This window comes from Camelus dromedarius, chromosome 18 (genome assembly GCF_036321535.1).
Source record: "Camelus dromedarius isolate mCamDro1 chromosome 18, mCamDro1.pat, whole genome shotgun sequence".
Classification (NCBI taxonomy): domain Eukaryota; kingdom Metazoa; phylum Chordata; class Mammalia; order Artiodactyla; family Camelidae; genus Camelus; species Camelus dromedarius.
The window spans coordinates 22,491,173-22,513,123 of record NC_087453.1 but is presented as its reverse complement, the minus strand read 5'-3'; the positions used below and the strand labels follow the sequence as shown (position 1 = coordinate 22,513,123).

Genomic DNA, 21,951 nt, shown 5'->3' with positions numbered 1-21,951 from the left:
AGGACACGGCTGGCCAGGACACTGCCCTGCTTCTGGGAGCTCACACCGGAGAGTTGTGTGGAAGGAGCAGTTTGTTTTCAGTGGCAGTTTCATAGGAGTCGGTCATTGAATGTTAACGAGAATTTTGATAAATGGAAAATTGAAGGAAGGGGAAGTCCAGTGTAGTAAACATTTGCATTTTGTCCCTAGTTCCCCTAAAATCCTTAGAATTTCCTGAGTGATAATAGGAGTGTCTTTTGTTCATAATGATTTCCTTTTGATCCCACCTGAAGAAGAGACCAGAGGCTTTTGCCAAATCCAGGTAAGAGATGTTGAGACCCGAGGCTCAGCCTGGCTTTTTCTTCTTTCCTTCGCCTTACTGTCCCCTCCAAGTTTGCTGCTGGTGCCTCCTGCTGCCTTTTTTCCTATCCTCACAAAGGCCCTTGACTTGCTAGTATTCTTTTCTCCGGACTTCCATATGGTTGGAATTTGCCCAGCAGCCTTTGTGAGCCAGCAAGGCCGTGGGCTCGCCTCCAGCTTCCTGCTCTTGAAATGAGTGATTCGTGGCAGCCCCAGACTCTAGAAGCCACGTGGAGCTCTGGCACAGGCCATGGGGCCCATATGCCACTTCCTGCCCCCGCCAGCAGCTCTTTATCTGAGCAATGTGCTTCCCCTCGCCTTTCCCTGCTCCCGGAGAGAAAGATTGTGTCACACAAGTACACTTGGTGCTTCCTCAGGTAGGTGGATGGAGCCCAAAGCCTCTGGGGTTTGGTTTCAGGTCTTCCCTGGAGAGTTGGCGCTGGGGCCTGGCATGGGGTGACACCTTGGGTTGGGGAGGCACCTCCACTTGACCCTGTGGTTGGAGCATTCGTGAGCCTGCCCATTTTAGATCCTTCGCCCACTGGCATGTGAAGTCTGGTGCCAGAGGCTTGAACCCTGGGACAGCCCTGCACCGCTCCATTTGCCCTCCTGACCCCCCGCCAACTTGGCTGCAGCAAAAATAAACTCGCTGCCCAAATTGGTATAGATGGAGTGGGCCAACTGAAAGACATGGCCCGTGCAGCCCTGCCCCCAACCCTGCCACCTGTCTTGTCCTCACTTTTCACACAGCCAGGGGTGAAGAAATGCTTCATTAATACCTCTTAATACTCGTTGGAAATAGAATGGTGCCAGGGCACTGGAAAGCCTTGGTGTGAGGAGCGCTGGGAGTGACAAGGACTGTGGTGAAGGAGCCATCACACAACTCTGGACCCATGATTACCAAGCTTCGACTTTTTCAAGAAAAGCTGGGCATCTGGACTTTAATGCAGTACCTCCAATTTAAAAATACTGGCAACCAATTCAAATTTCTAAAATACTGGGTAGACTGGTTACAGCCTAGGGTGTACCAGTTTGCACCTGTACACCAAGAGAATGGTCTCCGTTTTCCTCTTGTGCACAGGCCCCTGAGGTGATGCCAAGATAGGCCCCGACAGGAAAGAGAGGAGGGAGGAGCTGGTAAAGGCAAGCAGTTGGCCCCATGCTCTCCCAGTGCAGGGGGTGCCCTTCACCAGACCCACAGGGGCAGAGCAGGAAGGCACTCATGTCCTTTGATCTCTCTGCGTACAGTGCCTGGGGTCTCTTTTGAGCCCTGATTCCCGAGGACAAGATGGCAATGCCTTTCCAGGGTCTAGAATAAGCCCTTCCCTACACACCCAATCCACATGCCCCAACTCCTGGAGCCTAGAGTCCAGACTTTGGACAGCAGAGATGCCCTCCACCTGCTGTAATGATGATCCACATCCCGGCTCAGTGTGCTGGCCTCAAACATCAGATCTCAGAGGGGGAGGGGTAGCGTGGAGGAGGAGGGGTCAGAGAATGAGGTAAAAACTTACAAAATGGACACCCAGAACCATGTTTTATTAATCTCTGATCAGCACAGAGTGGGTATTAATGAACAGTACTGGACCAATACTGTGCCATCTTGCCTGAGATGTAAAAACTAGGATGGACAGCTTCACCCCACAACTGCTGCAGCTTCGCCTTTTCCTGAAATATCTCTTCCCCAACCCTGGACGCCCACTGAGAGGCCAGAAGTTTGCAGCCAACCTTTCCTGCCAGCCTGAAGCCCCTGACCCAGCCCTTCCCTCCCCCTCAAGCCCATGCTGACCTGCAGACCCTGCCTTGAGGACTCTAAACACACTGCAAGCCGATGTTGACCCAAAGCATCCGGCCCCTCAAGTGGGCATGAGATGCCAAGTCCGGCGCAAGGATCCCAGTGTTCAGCTGCACCCTCAGTCTACACTGACAGGGCCAACATAGCAACCTCTGGCTACCATTCCTGGAGAGCCTGGTGGCCTGCCTGTGCGCAGAGTCTCAGCCCATGACCCTTTCACTCCCTCTCACAACATGACACTCATCCCTTCCTGGAAAACCATTTTAATTAGTTTACACAGGTGGCAAAGAGGGAGACACCGAAGCTGGACCAGCTGGGCTGTACTTTAGAAACTGCCAGGTCTCCCTCCTGGCTCTGAACAGGATTAGCAGCAATTCTAGGAGGCCCCAGGCCCCCAACAGCAAAGCCAGAGAAAATCACTCCCAGAAAGCTGACAGGGGAGGTGGTGGGTTGTGAGTGCTCAGCGTTCAGCAGATGAGGGTGGTGGATGAGGGAGTGTGGACTCTCACAGGGCTCTCAGAGGCTCCATCCAGCAAGGCCTCTGGCCAGGGCTGTGTTTAAGGCTGGGTTTGGCAGAGATGGGAGCCACAGAGAAGAGATGAGAGGTCTGGCTGGCAAGTCCCAGGGGAAGGGCAAAGGCACTGGGGCAGATGCAGCCGTGGACAACAGCCAGCTCGGGAGAGGCCCCTGCAATGCCCATAGATAATGCAGAGGCCATCCATGCAGCTCAGGGGCCTTAGCCTTTTCAGGGCCCCTTATCTCAGCCAAGCGCAAAGGCATCTCCCAGGTCAGAAATCACCGAAGTACCTGCCCTGTCCCACAGCAGCTTGCTGATGTGGGGCGGGGCCAGCATGGGGACCAGGCCACCCTTGGCTCAGTGGCAATTCTGACAGCTGGGGTGGCAGGGAATCCCATTCACCCGGCAGCGGCAGCCCCCACTGGTGTCTCCTGGCCCCTAGAGGATGGCGGGGAAGAGAAGAGAAGGTCAGGACAGTGAACCCAGGGCCCCAGCTCCGTATACCCCATCACACCCTCGAAGCGCACACTCCCACCCCCAGCCCTTGCTCAGGCATGTCCCCTGCTGAGAATGGCCTTCTCAGCCTCAGCCACTGGATGGAGGCAGCCCTCAAGGCCTTTCTGGGCTCCCATAGCTCCACGGACGTGGTCTCCGTCTACCCACCCCTCGACCCAAAGCCGGAAAGGACCTGATGGGTCTCTGCATATTCGGGTGGGGCAGCACACGTGGCATGAGAGAAGGTGGCTCCTTCTGCCTTTACCTGTCTCACTGTCCGCCTGTATCTAACAATGACAAGACCCAGTTCTGGGAACTCCCCTCGATGACAGTGACCGTGCTTTGAGCTCACCAGGCACCAGAGGCACTGCGCTAAGATTGCTCTTGCATTCTTTTCATTTCATTCTGATGATAAGACTGAGACAGGCCCTGCTATCCCTTCCATTTTACAGATGAAGAAACTGAAGCTCAGAGAAGGCAGTAACCACACAACATGTGCCAGAGCAGGGAGCCACCACCACCTCTGTGGCCTTAGCCACTGTCCTCTGGGGCAGGGGTGGGCAAATATTTCTGTAAAGGGCCGGATGGTTCTTGCTTTTGTAGCACAAAAGCAGCCACAGACAGCACGTAAACAAATGAGCGGGGCTCCCATAAAAATTTACTTCTGGACACTAAAATTTGGGCTTCGTAAATTTTTTACATGTCACAAAATATTCTTCTTTGGATATTTGCAACCATTTTTAAAAATGTAAAGATGTTCTTACTTCATGAGCTGTCCAACTGCAGGCAATGGGGTGGACGTGGCCCAGGGGCTGACTTGTCCAATCCCTGCTCTCAGGCCCCCTCCCCACCACACTCCCCTTCACCCTCTGCTCCCCAGGAGACTCACCCCGGGGCCCCAGCGGGGGCCCTTGGTGACCCAGCAGATCTCGGTGTGGCAGACAGTGCAGCGGATCCAGTCACAGCCATCCTTCTTCTGCACCACGATCTGGCACTGCGGGCAGTGCATGGCCTCGCCCTGCTGCAGCATGGTCTGGAGCGGAGCAGGTGCTGACCTCGGGCCCAGCCCCATACCCAGCCCAGTGCCCTGGCCCCACCCCACCGCAGAGAGAAACCCACCACCATCAGAGTTGCTGTGAATCACTCTCCTATGCTGCTCCGCCCAGGCCCTGCTGCATCCAGCCTCCTCCCATGACCCAGACACTTTCTGCTGCTCACTACTTGACCACTCGTCCTGAGTCCCATCTCTGGATAGGAGTGATACCAGCCAGAGCTCAGAGCCCCCTGGGCTGTAGGGACCACAGACCTTCCTGAGAAGCCTCCATCCCTCCCAGTAGCTCCTAGAACTCAGATTCCCAACCTTCAGCCCTGCCTCAGCCTCACCTTCAGCATCTCCGTTGTCTGCCGGGCGGCCACATCATTCTGAGCCCGCAGGGCCAGGTCGTCCTGGTACTCCTTGCAGTTCATCTGCTCGTGGATGGCCTGCCGCGGAGCGAGGGGCTTGAGGTGAGAAAGTTACCCGGGGGTTAAGAAACCAAGGAGGCGAAGGGCAGAGCAGGCATCCACACAAGCACTTAATGCCTTTAGATGCTGTCAGTGACAGAGCCCTCCTTTGTAGACCACATACCCATTTTACAGAAAAGGACACTGAGGCCAGGGAAATAAAGCCAAGGTCATCACATACAGTGATAATCATATGTGCCTGTTAGTCCTGATGAGCACAGAAATCCCTAAACCACCTCTCCCCGAGACTGAAGCCCCTGTTCCTGGCTAGGTTCTGCCCGAGTTGCAAGTCTATTGCTCTGAGACTGAGCTCACTTAGGCTGTGACCAGGCTCAGCCCATCTACTTGCTCAGGACCAGTCTCTGCAGCAATCACCTGTCGAGAGGATGAGGGTAGGGATGGCCTGAGCTAAGGGTCAGGCGGGGTTCAATTCGGGTCTGGGGTTGGGGCTCAGTTCAGGACAGGGACTGACACTTAATCTGGGACCACCATTGGGGCTGTCCTGTGACTGGGATCAGGGTTCAGTCAGAGGCCAGGATTGGGGCTCAGTCCAGGGTCAGGGTTCTTCAGAGGCTCAGTCTGGGCTCATGGCTCAGTTTAGTTTGAGGTTCTTCAGAGGCCAGGTCTGGGCCGGGGTCAGGGTTCAGTCTAAGGCTTTGATTCAGGTCAGGGCCTAAGGCAGGCCTGACCACAGGGCATGAAGCTCTAAGTCATGACAACCAGGTGAGTATCCCAGCTCCCTTCCCAGGAGAGTAAGCAGGACCAGAGTGACCAGGCAGCGTGGGTCCCCGTCCCCACCTTGCAAAGCAGGCAGTTGACGTGGAAACACACCGGGCAGATGAACTCGTTGACATCATCCTCAAAGAAGCACCATCCCTTGCAGTCTGGGGTCTTGCAGTGGTAGCTGAAGGCACTGCGGTTTTCCGCGATGGAGACACCGAGGTCCAGAAATCGCTGGTAATCCTCGGGGCTCAGGAGCTGCAAGTGGACCACAATCTTGGTGCTCAGGGTCCAGAACACCTGGTATGTGTCCTCCTTGCCACCAAATATTCCCTAGGAAGCCCTCAACCCATAGAGTTCAACACAGCAATGTTTAAAAACTCCACTCAAAAAGTGGATGAACAGTTCTGAAGATGGATGGTGGGGATGACTGCACAGTAATGACTATACTTAATGCCACAGAACTGTGCACTTAAAAAATGGTTAAAATGATAAATTTTTTATCTGTATTTTACCACAATTTTTTAGAAAGGGAAAAAACAGACCAAAAAAACAAACAAAAACAAGCAAGGCTAGGAAGATGTGGTTAAACTAGTATCCTGGTACCTCACACTCTGAGAAAGCCATGTGGCAAAAATATTTTAACCCTTCCACACTTTTCTGACCCTTTGAGATTTATTCCACTTCTACAAGTCTATCCTAAGAAAATAATATATAAGAGGGAAAAGATACCATGTAAAATGTTCCTTGAAACATTACTTACAAACCAAGAAACTGGAATTATTAAGAGATGAGGTCTAAACAGGATGCATGACAGTGAGACTTATAATGATCTTTAGAAAGATTTTAAGGCAAAATAGCAAAAGCTATTGTATGTGTACCGGTTACAGTGAGGTAAAAGTCCTATCTAGACCCTATCTTGATTGGGTGGTAGTCACAAGAGGTGTAGCTGTCAAAACTCATCTAACCGCATGATTAAAACGGATGAATTTTCTTGTGTGCAAAATATGCCTTAATAATTTAAAAAGGAAATATAAAACCATGTCTGCCCAGAGATACCAAAGGAAACAGGAGAAAATGCAATCAAGGATTTCCTGGGATGGCAGGGCTGTGGGTGATTTTTCTCTTTGATTTTTTGTTCTGGTTCTTCGTGGTTTAGGCATGTTTTTGCAGAAAAAAAAAAAAGCACAAAAACAAAAAAAACCTCCACTGCGTTCCTTTGCTGAGCCCTGCCCCTTTCTCCCTCTGCCACACTGGATCATGCTTCTCCGAGGCATAGGTCAGCTCCCAGGGTCTCCAGGGAAGCACTGGCCCTGCAGCCCCTTGGCATGGACGCTGTCCCCATCACAATGCCCCTTGGCAGGGGTGGACTTTACAGGGAAGACTTCTGGGCAGCGACTATGGGCGCCAGGACGTATGGAATGATCTACGTCTTCGGGCCTCTCCAGGCCAGAGTGAGGAAGCTTCCAGAAAACAAGTTAAAAATGGGGCTGCTCTTTGTGTAAGAGCTGGGAGCTCCTAAAGGTCTGACCTTCCGTTTGCTCCTTTCCCTCTGAGGCAGAACCCTTTGGGCTCCAGGAAATACCTGGTAAAGTTTGGAGGGTTCTGAGAAGAAGCAACGTCGTAGGAGAGAGCTGGGGTGACATGTATGTGGCCATGGTGTGTCTCCCATTTGGACTTCAGCCACCTTTGGCCCTACCACCACGTTTTGGCCTGGGAATCCCAAAATGCCCAATTCTGGGAAAGCAATTCCCCAGAAGTTTAAAAACCACTGATCAAGCCCAACAGCCCACTTTCCAGATGGGAAACGGAGGCCCAGAGAAGGGAGAGCTCTTGCTCAAGATTAGCAGCAGGCAGGGCAAAACTTAACACCAACATTATAAATAGTAAACAGCAAACACACACGTGCAGACACAGCACTATAAAAGGCTGCTGGAGGGGTAGCCCCAATTCGTTCATCTCCCAAATTTATTCGGTCTCCCCATTTCCACACTCTTGGGAGGTCCCCTACCACACAGACTCTGGGCTTAAGCACGTGACTTGCTTTGGCCAATGGGACAGCAGCAAGTGAGCAGCCTTGGAAATGCTCCTGCACTGGCTGTTCTTAGCATCTTGAGAGCACGTAAGCAGGCCCTGGCCAGCCTGAGGTGGATGAGACCAAAGTGGAATGAGGCCCTGACATCCCAGCTATCGCACATAAGACTGTCGTGAACCAGCCAGGACAGCTGACCCACCAGCTAAGCCCAGATGATCTCAGCCAGCCCCAACCTGGACCAGATGAATCACCCAGTTCAGCCCAACCCAAACTGCTAACTTGCAGAGTCATAATCTAAATAAATGATGGTTGTTTTAAGTCTGGAGTGATTTGTTACACAGCAAAAGCTAACTGATACTAGGGCTTACCACGTATCAAGTACTACTCTGAATCCTTTACACAAGTCTTCTGCTATAATCTTCACAACCCTTGAAATAGAAACAAATTCTCTGACCCCGACCAAGATGAGAAAACCAAGGCACGGAGAGGCTGAGTTTCTGACCTCAAGTTACCCAGGCCATCCGGTCCCAGAATTCCCCTCTCTTAACTGCTCTGCTGTTTGTTTATAAGGGTGGTATCTTTACTAGTTGTTTCTCCCAATTCCTGTCCTGCCCACAGCTTGGGCCTCCAGCATCCCACAGAGGAGGCCCTTGATAAGCATCTGGTGCCTGAGACCGGGACTCCCAAACCAGTTTCCACCTGCCAGCTCAGCACAGGGAACATTCTCCCCACAACACTCCCGCCACCCCCAGGACTTACCGCCCGGATCTCCCTCTCCAGCAGCTTGCCCGAGCACGAGTAGGTGTTGTCAATGAACGGGCAGGCAACCTCAGCCTCCTGGCTGTTGCGGATGGTGCCCTGTAGACACTCCCTGGGAGAGGGTTGGGGAAGAGGGTGGAGGTTAGGGTCATCTGAACTGCATCCCCCATGATTCTACCCCTCACATGGTGAGGCCTGACCCCAGGTGGGCATCTCCTCAATACCTCCCTTGCTTCCTGTCCCTCCCACCAACCAGTCACCAAATCCTCCACTTCTAGCCCCCCACTGCCACCCTTATCACTCTGGTCCAGTCCCATCATCCTTCACCTGGAGGAGCCACCTCACTGGGCTCCTTGGGTCTACGGTGTCCCTCCCTGCAGCCTCCTACCCTATCCCACCCAGAGCAAACCGTGGTGACACACCCTAATACCTCTCTGTCCCCATCCCCTTACCCCCTCCATCCCTCGGCTCCAGCCACACTGACGGGAGCGGCTGCAGGCAGGCCAGGCACACATCCCGCCTCAGACTCCCTGATCTGTTCAAATGCGGCCTCCCCAGGGCCTTCCCTGAACCCTCCTGGGTCAGGGCCTCTGTTGTTTTTATCATAATCCACTGGTACTTAGCATTTGACAAAATTTACAATTGTATCAGTGATGCTTTGATCAACATCAGCCTGCCCATAGGAATGTAAGCTTCGGAAGGTATGAACTGAGCTTTTTTGTTCACTCCTGGATCCCCAGTCCAGCCTAGCCCCTGGCACCCAGGGTAGCTCATCAAATGTGTTCTGTGGTGAAGGGGAACACGTTCTCCACTGCCCAGGCCAGAAGTGGAGCCTCAAAGGGCAGACTGCCCACCAGGGGGCACAGGCTGCCAGCTAAGGCCTCACTGCCCATGGGTGGGCCTGGGCAGTTATGCGGGTGGGCACAGGCTCTGGCGCCAGAACACATGAGTTGTGTGGCCTTGAGCATCTCTGTACCTCATTCCTCCTCTGCAAAATAGGGAGAGCACGCAGACCTTGACCTCGTGGGCTTTTGGCGGCTTCCAAAGAGAAGTAAGAGCACAGGGCCCCACACCCTTCCAGCCCTGGGTGATGGGCGCTGTGAGGAACTACATCAGCAGGGTTGGGGCTGGGGGCGCACCTGCAGAAGGTGTGCAGACACTCACGCAACACCACGGCCTCGCCGGGAGCCAGCACCGAGTAGCACACGGGGCACTCGGCGGGCTCGGTGTTCAGCACCAGGCTCCGCTGATCCAGCTGCACGTGCTGCAGGTAATTCCCCTCCTGCTGCTGCTGCTTCCGCTGGGCACACGGGGGTGGGGCCGCGGGGCGGGTCAGGGTCCCAGGGGTGGGCCAGACCAGGAAGGGGGCAGGACCAGGGGATGGGTCAGACCAGCAGGAAGGAGGACGGGGGAGGGGGCAAAACTGGGGGAGAGGCGGGACCCTGGGGTCGGGGTGGGGGTTGGGAGGTAGCGGGCAGGCAAGGGAGATTCTGGGAAGCATGGGGCCGGCAGCAGGGAGGCGAGGAAACCGGGAACAGGAGGTGGTCAGGCAGGGCAGGTTAGGGCTCAATATGGGGTCAAACCAGGCGAGGGAGTGATGGCGGTTGGGAAAGGAAGGGACCAGGGTCTCAGCGGAGTCAGGGATAGCAGGGCTCCCGTCTCTGCCAAGAAGCAAGACAGGGCTGGGTCCAGGGGGTGGAGATGGAGCCGAGTCAAGGTCACGAATAGGTCACAGGCATGAAGGTGGTGATAAAGCTAGGGAGCAGGGCTAGGCGGGAGAGAGGACAGAGTCTGGGCCAAGATTGTAGATGAGACCAGGAGTGAGGTCACAGCCAGAGTCCAAGAGGAATACAAGTTGGGGGTGGGGGCAACCGATCAGAATTGGGGAACGATCTCGGTTAGGTATCTGGGTCATCAGTGCCTGCCTATGTCACGATGGGGACCGGACTAATGGGAGAGGCAGGACAGAGGGTGGGGCCAATCTCCCAGGGAGCATTGAAGGGGTAGGCCCAGGGCCCTAGAAGTCTGGGACACAGCCAGGCAGGAAGGGGAGGCCAGGAGAAGCAGGATTCAGGGTCAAAGGCGGTTGAAGGAGCTGCGAATGGGGGCGTGGTCAGGGTCTCAGCTAGGATGTTGCGGTCAGAGCCAAGTACTCTTGTGTGCACAATGGGAGTGTAAATCAAAGCCAGAGGCGGGACCACAGCCCACGTGGGGGTGGCGGGACATACAAGCCTGGACGTGCGGCACAGCCAGGAGCAGGGTCTCAGCGACAGAATGACCCCAGGGAAAGGGCCGGTCACAGTAAAATGCAGGGTCACCACCGGCAGTGTGGTGTGATTAGGAGGGGGCAGCAACCGGGGAGGAGCGGCAGTGCGGCAATGCGGGGGTGCCTCCCTTCCCGGCCTACGCCTCCCCCGTCCAGTCTGCAGGTGTCTGTCCGGGGACTTCCGCGCCCACCTGCTGGTACTGGCGCAGAGCCTCCTCCTCGCCAGCCAGCCGCGCTCGCTCCTCCTCGTCAGGCTGGTACGAGGCGGGGACCTGGTAGGCCTCGGGCCGCGCCCGGCAGCACATTTCGCAGCCAGGCCTCGTGGGCTTATTGATGAAGGTGCAACCCGGGCACTGCCAGCCCACCTGGGGGCAGAGGGGCAGTGAGCGCCCAGAGACCAGAGATGGAGACGGGCGAGACAGGGGCGCGCGCGCGCGCACGCACGCACGCACAGGGCGGCTTACCGGTGGAGGCTCGGGTGGGGCATCGGGCTGCCCCGGCCCCGGCTCTTGGGGGGCCCCGGGCTTCAAGGGGGCTGGCTCCAGGGGACCCCGTGGCTGCAGCGTGAGGTCCTTGAAGCCCAGATCTGGAGAGGAGGGTTCAGGGGATGGCGGATCCTTGCAGCCCACTTCATCCACACCCTGAGCCAGCCAGAAACCCCACGCCCTGCACTGACCCCAGTTCTATCCTCCCCTTCCTCCCCCAGGAGTCTCCAAGTCGGTCCTGCCAGGTAGGCCCAGACCTGGCTAAGCGGCCTGGCTCCCACGGGGTCAGAGTCCCTCCTCCACCCACTGATGTGCCCAGGTCCTCCAAGTTTAAAAACCAACCTCCTGTGCTCCTAAGCATTGCATCTATAGGGACAAACACTTCCAAGGTGGTCCTGCCAGAATACTGAATCTGAATCCATTCAAGAGGACACATCAGACAGAAAAACAAAATAAAACTGGCCTGGACTCTTCAAATATCAGGAGAGTCGAGGGAGGGAAGACAGAAAGACTGAGAGACACCAAGGCCTGCGGCCAGGTCTTTTGCTATGAAGGACATTAGTGAGACAACTGGTAAAGTTTGAGCAAGACCTGTATGTCAGATAGTAATACTGCATCCATGTTCATTTCCAAAACTGGATAGTTGTATGTGGCTATGTAAGAAAAGGATCCTTTTTAAAAGGAAATCCACACTGAAGTATTTAGGGGAAAGAGACAGCGTGTCTGCAACTCATTCTCAAGACAGTTCAAAAAAACTGTTTATGCATATATAAATAATTTTATACAGAGAGAATGATAAAGCAAAACAAATGCGGTCAAATGAAAAAAATTAGAATAAAAACTAGCTATTATCATCATATCCAATTTACAGATTTTAGAAAACTGAGTAGCAGAGACAGGAAGGGACTTGCCCAGGGTCACACAGCTGATAAACGCCAGGGCCAGGTCTGAACTCTGGGCCCCTCTCCCCCAAGGCAGGCTGTTCTCCAAATGGCTCCCTCCTGGGGTGTCCTTTGTCCTCTCTTCCTCATGAAGAATAAGGTGCTCCAGGCAAGTTCCTGTTGGGCTCTGCTCCCTGTTCCCCCTCACCTTGTGACCTCAGGTGAGTCACCTGGACCCGAGTCCGCGCCACTTACCTTCCAGCATCCGCAACTGCCGCTCCCGCTGCAGCTCCTGCGGGTTGAGCGAGGTGTTGCAGGCTGACAGCAGGTAGAGGTAGGCACTGTCCCCGTTTCGCCGCACACCGTGGGAGTGCAGCGTCTCCTGGTCCCGGGCCAACCGCTGCCCAATCACCCACTGCTGCAGGGTTGGCGGGAAGCCATAGTCCAGGAACACCTGGCAGGGGGACGGAGAGGGAGTGTGGATGGGAGGACCAGAGCAGGGCAAAGTGAAGCAAAAGTGGACCCTCTGCCCTGATGCCTCCTGTTAGCCCCCCTCACTCACCATGTCCTTGAGGGAGGCCACCGTCATGTCCGGGCGCACCGTGAGCCAGATGGTGACAGTGTGCATCTGAGCATCCTCCACGCTCACCCACAGCCTGCGGAGAGCGAGGCCGAGGGCTGCAAGTCCAGCCTCAGCTACCGGCCACCTCCTGGACTCCCCCAGCCCTGTGCTCACTCCTTGTGTCAGAACCCTGCCAGGGCTCCACACTGCTCTTAGAATAAAATCCAACTCGCTGTGGCATACAAGGGTCTCCATGATCTGGCCTCTCTGGACTTTTCCAGCCTCTTATTCTCTCCCTTGCCCCTTAGTCAAACCACAACAGTTATTATTAATAACTCTATGCCAGGACTCTTCAAAGCACCTAACATGTACCAACTCATTTAATCCCCTCAGTGAACGCATGAAGCAGGTACTACTGTTACCCCTATTCTACAGATAAAAACAGGAGGCACAGATGAGTTAGGGTGACTCTGCCAAGTGCACAATTAATAACTGTTAGAGGCAGGACGTCAACCCAAACAATGTTATTCCAGAGACAATGGTTTTAAACACCAACCTTCTTAAAGATGTGCAAACATTTTTGAAAGATCAAAAGCATGAAGAGGGAGGGCGAGGATGAAAAAACAGAACTGATTCCAGGAAAGAGAAAAATTAGGGAGTAGAATAATAAAAGGAAAATCCACTTAGAACCTCCAGAGAGATTTGGGAAAACGGTGCATCCATAAAACAAGAATAACCAGAAGCAATCAGAAAATGAGGAAGAGTTCCTGGAAATTTAACAGTGACTCCTGACTAACCTAACCTTTAGATCCAACTACAAGTTCACAAGGAAAACAAGAGCAAATGACAGGAGGCAATTAATAAACTCAGAATGTGGGAAAATTCTGGAGGCCAAAGACCAGGTTTCTTTGAAAAATTAATGGCATGAAAACAGAGAAGAATAAAAGACTCAGGCAATATTAAGAAATGCTATGTGGAGATCTCATCTGGCTCCTGACTGGAACAAACCAAGGATAAAAAACATTAATGAGATAATCAGGGAAAGCGGGCTATCAACAGAGTATTCAGAGATTTTAAGGAATTATTGTTAATTTTGTAGGTGTAATAATGGTACTGAGGTTATTTTTAAGTCCTTATTTTTTAAAGACATCAAATTACTTATGAATGGACTCAAATCTGAGATTTGCTTTAAAATACTCCAGGAAATACCCTCGGAATTCTTCAGGATAGTGATTATCAGTACCATGGTGATGAGTTAGTCAGAACTTTTGTTAGAGCAGAGAACTGCAGAAACACCTGCCAGTAAACCTTTAACACTTCATTTTACCTTACAAGTCATACAAATGCATATTCAATGGCCAAGGGCTTTTTTTTTTTTTTTTAAGTACAAATTTGCTACTGGAGTTTCCATGGTTTTTTTTTTTAATTTGTATGAACTACATTCATTATATATGGTCTATGATTTCTAGTATGTTTCTTTTGTTTTTTAATTCTTATTTTTTATTGGCATGTAGTCAATTTACAAAGCTAGTTTCAGATGTACAGCAAAGCGATCCAATTATACACTTTTTTTTTCAGATTCTTTTCCATTACAGCTCACTACAAGAAACTGAATAAAGTTCCCTGTGCTACAGTACCAGCTTCTTTAAAGTGAAGCAAGAACTTACAGATGCTCTCAAAGCATCTGAGTACAGAGCCCTTGTGGATTTTTACCATATGTTTTTAACTGTCCCCCCGCTAAAGTCATAACAGGTTTTTTTGGTCCTTTGTCTCTGTCTTGTCTTTCTAAAGCAATCAATTTAGTTCTCATAGAAACAATTCTGTTTTAGCACTCATGTTTTATTGATTGATGTGACAGCTAATTAAAGTGTGCTATTGTCAATAACAAGTACAACGGATACAAACGAGCCAGTGCAGGGGTATGTTTTACAGCAGAAACTACAGTGCCACTTAACTGGAGGAATCAAATGGAGGTCACCTGGGAGGGCTCCCACTACAATACTAATAAAAACCAGGAAGTCAGGAAAAGAAAAGGTGAGATGAGCATATCAAATTCCTCATTTTTCGTAACAAGGAGTGCACAGGTACTGTCCTGAGTGGCTATATCAAGAAGTGCATATATATAAGTATTTTATTTAAAATCAAAAGGCAATTGATCTACAGATTCAATGCAATCTCTGTCAAAATCCCAGCTGAGGTTTTTCTGGGTTTTTTTGCAGAAAATGACACACTGATCCTAAAATTCATATGGAGATTCAAGCGACCCAGAATAGCCAAAAAAAAAAAATCTTGAAAGAGAACAGAAGGAGGACTCACACTTCCTGTTTTAAAAACTTACTGTGAAGCTATGATAATCAAAACTGTGTGGTACCACGTAAGGACAGACATATAGGTCAATGGAACCGAAATTAGAACCTAGAAATAAATCTCATATTTATTGTCAACTAATTTTCAACAAAGGTACCAGGACATTAAATGAAGACAAAATAGTCTTTTAACAAATGATGCTGTGACAACCAGATATCTGCATGCAAAAGAATGAAGTTGGACCTCTACCTCATACCATACACCAAAATTAACTCAAAATGGGTCAAAGATCAAAAGGTAAGAGCTAAAATTATAAAACTCTTAGAAAAACACATGGATAAACCTTTATGACCTTGGATGACACCAAAAGCAAAAACAACAAAAGAAAACACAGACATACTGGACTTGATCAAAATTAAAACTTGGGCTTCAAAGGGCACTATCAATAAAGTGAAAGGACAACCTACAGAATAAGAAATGAAAATTTCTGTCCATTGTATACATCTACACCACATTTTCTTTATCCTTTCATGGACACTTAAATTGTTTTCATGTACAATATAGATACACAATGAAATATTATTCAGCCACAAAAAAGGAAATTCTGCCATTTGCAACAAAATGGACCTTGAGGGCATCATGCTAAGTGAAATAAGTCAGACAGAGAAAGCAAACAGTGTATGATCTCACTTATATGTGGAATCTGAAAAAAAATTGAAGTCAGAGAAACAGAACAGACTGATGGGGGGATGGGGGTGAAAAGGTACAAACTTCCAGTTATAAGATAAATAAGTTCTGGGGGAAGTGATGAACAGCATGGTGACTACAGTTAACAATACTGTATCATATATTTGAAAATTGCTAAGAGAGTAAATCTTAAAAGTTCTCATCACAAGAAAAAATAATTTGTCACTATGTGAGGCAATGGAATTTAACTAAACTTACTGTGGTAATCATTTCCCAATATACATATATTTGATCATTGTGTTATACATTGTACACCTAAAATGGTTCTGAGGCTCAATTTCCAACATGTGGGGAGAGGGGAGGGAATGGGAGGTCTTCCCACACAACACCAAGCACCAGCAGGGCATCCTACACTTCAGCTGAATTCCGGCACTACCTACTCAGGGATAGCATCAGCTTCCACAGGTGGAGGGCTCCATCCCACAGGAATGCCCCCCACCGCTGCAGACACCAATCGAAAGCCCAAGCTGTCACCAGTGCTCTGACTGACTAGATATACGTTAGGGATTCCAACAACCCTCTCCTTCGACTTTAGACGTCAGTTGCAAGTCCAGGTTGTCACCTGTGCTTCTGACCTACTGGCTATAAATCAGAGGTTCCCCCAGTCCCCTCCTTGGGTTTGATTACTGTGCTAGAGCAGCTCACAGAGCTCAGAGAAATATTTTACTCACTACATCACCAGTTGATTATAAAAGGATGTAACAGCCAGATGGAAGATGCGGAGGGTAAGGCATGTGAGAAGGGGCGCCATTCTCTCCAAACCTCCACGTGTTCACCAACCTGGAAGTTCTCCAAATGAACCCTGTCTTTTTGAGTGTTTATGGAGGCCTCATTACACGGGCATGATTGCTTAAACTATCAGCCACTGGTGATTGATTCGACCTCCAGCCCTTTTCCCCTCCCCTGAGGTCAGCGTGATGGGACTGAAACTTCTAACCCTCTTTCTTTCTTTCTTTTAATTTTTTTTTTAATTGAAGTACCATCAGTTACAACCATCTAATTACAGGTTTCGTTCCTCTGGTAACCAGCTCCTATACTTAGGTGATTTAGGGCAGTCCAAGAGCCGCCTCATTAGCATAACAAAAGGCACCTTTATCATTCTCATCACTTAAGAAATTCCAAGGGTTTGACAAGCTCTGTGCCAAGAATAGGAAAAAGACCAATACATACTTTTTACTATAAGTCACAATACCTTAAACTAACTCAGTGTTATATGTCAATTCTATTTCAATAAAACTAGGAGGAAAAAATATGTCCATATAAAAACTTGAACACAAATGTTCAGAGCAGCATTACATGTTGCAGCCAAAAAGTGGAAACAACCCAAATGACCATCAACTGATTAATAAAGAAAATACAGTATATCCATACAATGGGTTACTATTCAGTCATAGAAAGGAATGAAGTTCTGATACACGCTACAACATGGATGAATCTAGAAAACATGATGCTAAGTGGAAGAAACCAAACCCAAAAACCCATATAATGTATGATTCTATTTATATGAAATTTCCAGAATAGGCAAATCCCTAGAGAAAGTAAATTAGTGGTTACCTAAGGTTGGGGGGGGTGGGTATGGAAAGAAAGGTAGGGAGATGAGGAGTGGCTTCTAATATATATAGGGTTTCTTAATGGGATGCTGGAAATGTTCTGTAATTGGTTGTGGTGATGGTTGCACAACTGTGAATATATTAAAAGCCTTGAACTATACACTTTAAGTTGGTGAATTGAATTCTTTAAATTGTTGAATATGGTCTGCCAATAATATCTCAATAAAACTGAGATGGGATCTTTTTTAAATCTAATGGGATCCACCACTGAAAATCACTGAAACTGTAGAACTATTGTCTTACTACACAGCAAAAAAGAACACACCAATGTTCACCGAGTGATTAACAGGTGCCAGGCACTGTGCTAAACTTTTCAGCATCAAGTTTACATGACCTGGGGAAAAGACTAACAGTACCCATTTTGCCTTGCTGCTCTTCACAAGGGAATCCCTGAATTCTAGTTGAATACCTGGCTGTATTTCACTGCCTCCCTTCAAGCTGAGCGTGGCTGTGAGAATAAGTTCTGGCCCTGGGAATTGAGTGGAAGAAGTGCATGCAACTTTCTAAGCTGTGTTCTTAACAGGAATGTGTTCTTAAGAGGAGGTGCCCCTCTTCCCTACTTCCTTCCTGCTGACAAGAATGCTGATGTGATGGCTGGAACTGGAACAGCAATTTTGGACCATGGAGGCTATGAATGACAGAATAATGAGACAAAAGATGCATGAGTCTCTGAGGACTGTAGGGAGCAGAGCCTCCACATCTGGACTGCTTGCCATCAAACTTATATATACCACTGTTAATATGTTTTCTTCTGTTATATGAAGCCTGACATCATAATACACCTCCTAACAAGCCTATGAACCACTACTACCATCACCCCGTTTTTTAAATGAAAAAAAACAGAGAGGTGAAGTGACCTGCCCAAATCTCACAGTTGATTTGTGACAGAGATGGGGTTTGAAGCTAGGTTTCCTGACACCAGAACTTGCCATTAATAACTGTTCTATATGCAAGACTGTACTGCAGCCCACTGGGTTCCAGGAAGACCTTAGTCCCTGGTCGGCCATGCACTCCTCACCTGATGTCCTGTGTCAGGGAGACTGCAGGCTTCACTTGCACATTCAGAGGTACCCGTTGCTCTGCCAGCCAGATGGCACACTGCATAGCCACCTGCTCATCCCCACCAGCCACTGCTCGGGTGAGTCTCTGGGCCATCTCCTCGGCTGAAATCCACAGTGGAAGCAGATTAGCACAGGGTTTATTATTCAGAAGCTGGGGATAAGGGGGTGAAGAAGGTGGTGATCCTTTATACATGCTGCTTCCTCTCTGTCTGTTTGGTGAACTCCTACATATCCTTCAGCACCCAACTTAAAAGTCCCTTTTCTCTGGGAGAACTTCTCTGACACTCCCCACTCCTCCTCCCTGCTCATTTGGTTCTATTTTTCTTTCATATTCCCAGGTCCCCCATACTTCCACTCATTTATCCAACAAAACATTTATTGAGCTCTTACTGTATACCAATCACTGTGTCAGAAACTGAGATTCAGCAGTGAATAAGTTAATGAGTGTCCCTCTCCTCATGGACCTCACAGCCCAGGAAGAAGACAGACAATTAATGAGTTTAAGAAGAGAAAAAGAGTCAGACTGTGATCCATTCTGGTGAAAAAAAAAAAAAATGAACAGGGCAAGGAGATCAGGGAAGGCCTCTAGGAGGGGTGACACTGAAGCTGAGATCTAAAGGAGAAGCTGGAGATGTCAAGACCCAGTTGGGGTAAAGCGTTCCAGGTGGAGAGAAAGGGAAAGGGAAAGGCCTTGGGTAAGAAATGGTTGGATCAGAACAGAAGCTGGTGGAACTCCAGCAGAATGAGCAAGGGGACAAAGCGGGGAAGACTGACGTCAGCGATGCCAGCAGGCCCGTGGGCTATCCAGACGCTCTGGGCTTTGTTCTAAGAACACAGGAGCACAGGAGGGTGTGAGCAGGTTGGTGACATGACCTAACTTAAGTTCTGCAATGCTGGGTGGAGGGGGCCAGAAGGGAGGCAAGGACCCCAGGTTGATTAAAGTCTGTTCCCCCACCAGCCTAGGAGGTCTCCTGTGTCCTCTGTAAGCTCCCCACTCGCTTCTCAGCAGAGCTGACCCATGGAGGCCTCAGGGGCATCAAATAAATGAATGACAAAGTATCTCTGGAAAGAATCAGGCCCCAAAGGAGGAAACTTGAGGGGCAGGTGGGCAGAGGGAAGGCAGGGTTAATGCGGCTCTCCCAGGCCCTTCTGGGCAGGGGAAGCCTCATCTGGCAGCGTCCACCTCCCACTCGAAGTTTCTCAGTCGCCTCCAGTCGGTGCCCACCTTTCTTGATTTTCTCGTCCATCTCGCGTTGTTGTGCCCATCCCCCCAGGCGGGGGCTACCGCTCCGGGGAAATGCTACCTTCGGTTCACCTGATGGAGGACGAACGCCCACGAGCAACTCAGCCCCAGCCTGTGGCTTCTGGCGCGGCCCGAGCCTCCTTGGTGCTTGGTTGTCCCCGCTGGCAGTCGGGCAGCATCACACTACCCGAGGACCGGGGATGGGGCCTGTAAGAGGGAAAAGGCCGGCCCCGGCGTGGGAGGTGAAAGGGCAGGGGACACCAAGCCAAGCTCGCACAGGGCGACAAAGCAAACGGGGCAGGCCTGGCGCAGGAGTGGGGGCGGTGCGCACAGCCGGGACGCTAGGAGTCCCCGGGGACCGCCCCCACTTCTCCCTGCTGGGACCAGGAGCGCCCACCCGGCGGCCAGGATTTCCACCCAACTCCCTCCCCTCCCGGGCGGCCCCTGTCAGTCAGGAAAGGGAGCGGAGCAGCCTCGGCGGAAAAGAAAGTGAAAGTGGCGGCCCCGGAAGTGCGGCGGAAGATTGTCGCGGGATCCGGGCCACCCCCTCCCGCCCGGTTCACCCGGCGGCGGCCCCCTCCCGGGTCACGGCGGTCCAGGGGGCTCAGCGCCACTGTCCAGGGCGTCCCCACCCCACCTCCCCGCGCACCGGGACTCGGTGACCCTCACTCACCCTCGCGGCCGCGCCGGCAGCGCTGAGGGAGGGGGAGGGGCGGGGTCAGGGGGACGGGGGCGGGGATTGGGCCGCGGGCGGGCGGGGCTCAGCGCGGAGACCGCCCCTGCTCAGCCCCGCAGCCCGCCCCGTCGAGGGCCGGCAGGTCGTTGCTCATTTTGCAGAAGAAGAAAGAGAGGTTCTGCTGTTAATGAGCTGCCGGAGGCCACGCAGCTGGATGTGAATCCCGGCCGGAAGGCCTCAGGAACCCACCCTTAAGCCAGCGGGACGCTGCCTCTCGGCAGTCACTCTCCACCTTTTGACTGGGCTGCTAATGAAGTTGGCATTCGCCTGGCATAGGCTGGAAGTTCTTTGCAAAGAACTTCTCCCATTCCTCATCCCAGAGGTCAGCAGATTCTGTAGGCTTCAGAATAGATCCAGAGTCTGTCACCTCGTCCTTCCTCTACGCCCCATTCTACTCCACCGCCAACCTTTCTGGTCTAGCGTCCTGCACCAGCCTCCTCACTGGGCTCCTTGCTTCCCGTTTTGGCCACTATAGCCCACTTTCCATCTAGCTGCCAGAGGGTCCCGTTAGAATGTAAATCAAACCATACCGCTCAAAGCACTCCCAGTAGCTCCCAACTCACTTAAGGTAAAAGCCGATGTCCTTCCCAGCGCTTGCAAACTGCTTCCACTCCTTTTCTGATTACCCTCCCCTTGGCTTGCCCTACTGGCCTCTGGGTCCTGGAACAAGGCAGGCACACTCCCACCTCAGGGCCTTTGCCCTTGCGGTAACCAAATATCTTCACGGCTTGCTTTCACTTTTTATTTTGGTCTTTACCCAAAAGTCTTCCCTGTGCACTCTTACCTGAAATTTCAGACACATACACATACATGCAATATTTTCTATTCTCCTTCCTGACTTCATTTTTTTCCCCAAAGCGTATATTACTATCTAACAGTGTATTTTACTTATTTATCTTGGTTTTGTTTTTTTGCCTGTTTCCCTCTTCTAGAAGGTGGGGACTTTTGTCTGTTTTGCTCGTTGTTATGTTCTATGGTGTCTAGAACAGTTCCTAACACATAATAGGTGTTCAAGGAGTCTATGTTATGTGACGGAAGGAATCTCAGACTTTCATCTGGGAACACCTTCCTTTTGCCTGAAATATCTCCAATAAGACAGATATGTAGGTTTCTCAGCCTGGGCTGTACATTTGAATCGCCTGAGGAACTTTTAAAACTCCTGCCCAGGCCACATCTCAGATCACTTGATTCAGAGTATCTGTAGTGGGCCTAGGCATCAGGGGTTTCTAATGCTTTCTGGTGAGTGTAATGGGAAGCCAAGTTTGAGAACCGCTATTTGAGAATTCCCTGTAGGGTACGTCTTCTGGTGACAGACTTTCTTGGGTTTTGTTTGAAGAGTCTTTCTTTAGACCTCATTCTTTTCTTTCTTTTTACTTCTTTTTTTTTTTTTTTTTTTTGGTGGGAAGGGAGTGGGGTAAATTAGGTTTACTTATTTTATTTCTTTCATGGAGGTACTGGGGATTGAACCCAGGACTTCCGTGCGTGCTAGGCATGCACTCTACCACTTGCGCTATACCCTCCCCCAGTAGACCTCATTCTTGATAGGGATTTTTGCCGGATATGGAATTCTAGCTCACATTTCATCACCTTGAAGACAGCATTCCATTGTCTTCTGGTTTCCATGGTTGCTGTTGAGACATCCTTATCTGTCAGTCTAACTGCTGTTCTTTCTTTAAATAGCTTTACTGAGATATAAATTATATACTGTAAGATCCACCCATTTAAAAGTGTACATTTAATGGCTTCTAGTATAGAATTGTGCAACTATCACCACAATCAAACTTTTTTAAATTAATTTTGTTTGTTTGTCGGGGGAATTAGGTTTGTTTATTTATTTTTTATTTATTCATTTATTTTAACAGAGGTACTGGACACTGAACCCAAGACCTT

General features: G+C 50.4%; 1 protein-coding gene across 2 annotated transcripts; it reads right to left on the bottom strand.

The window, feature by feature from the left end:
• Nucleotides 1-1,859: 1,859 nt before the first annotated feature.
• Nucleotides 1,860-20,048, bottom strand: RBCK1 (RANBP2-type and C3HC4-type zinc finger containing 1). Of its 2 annotated transcripts, XM_031434032.2 has the most exons (13): nucleotides 19,999-20,048; nucleotides 19,308-19,532; nucleotides 18,040-18,184; nucleotides 12,358-12,451; nucleotides 12,051-12,249; nucleotides 10,894-11,015; nucleotides 10,621-10,794; nucleotides 9,303-9,463; nucleotides 8,164-8,275; nucleotides 5,448-5,627; nucleotides 4,530-4,646; nucleotides 4,036-4,179; nucleotides 1,860-3,089 (listed from the first exon to the last, which is right to left on the bottom strand). In XM_031434032.2, exons 2-13 carry the CDS (start codon nucleotides 19,327-19,329, stop codon nucleotides 3,009-3,011), a joined length of 1,551 nt encoding a protein of 516 aa, XP_031289892.1. In that variant the 5' UTR covers nucleotides 19,330-19,532; nucleotides 19,999-20,048; the 3' UTR covers nucleotides 1,860-3,008. The 2 variants fall into 2 exon arrangements, with proteins under 2 accessions (XP_031289892.1, XP_010992175.1); XM_010993873.3 differs by lacking the exon at nucleotides 19,999-20,048 and having other exon boundaries at nucleotides 4,530-4,628; nucleotides 19,308-19,821.
• Nucleotides 20,049-21,951: the final 1,903 nt, after the last annotated feature.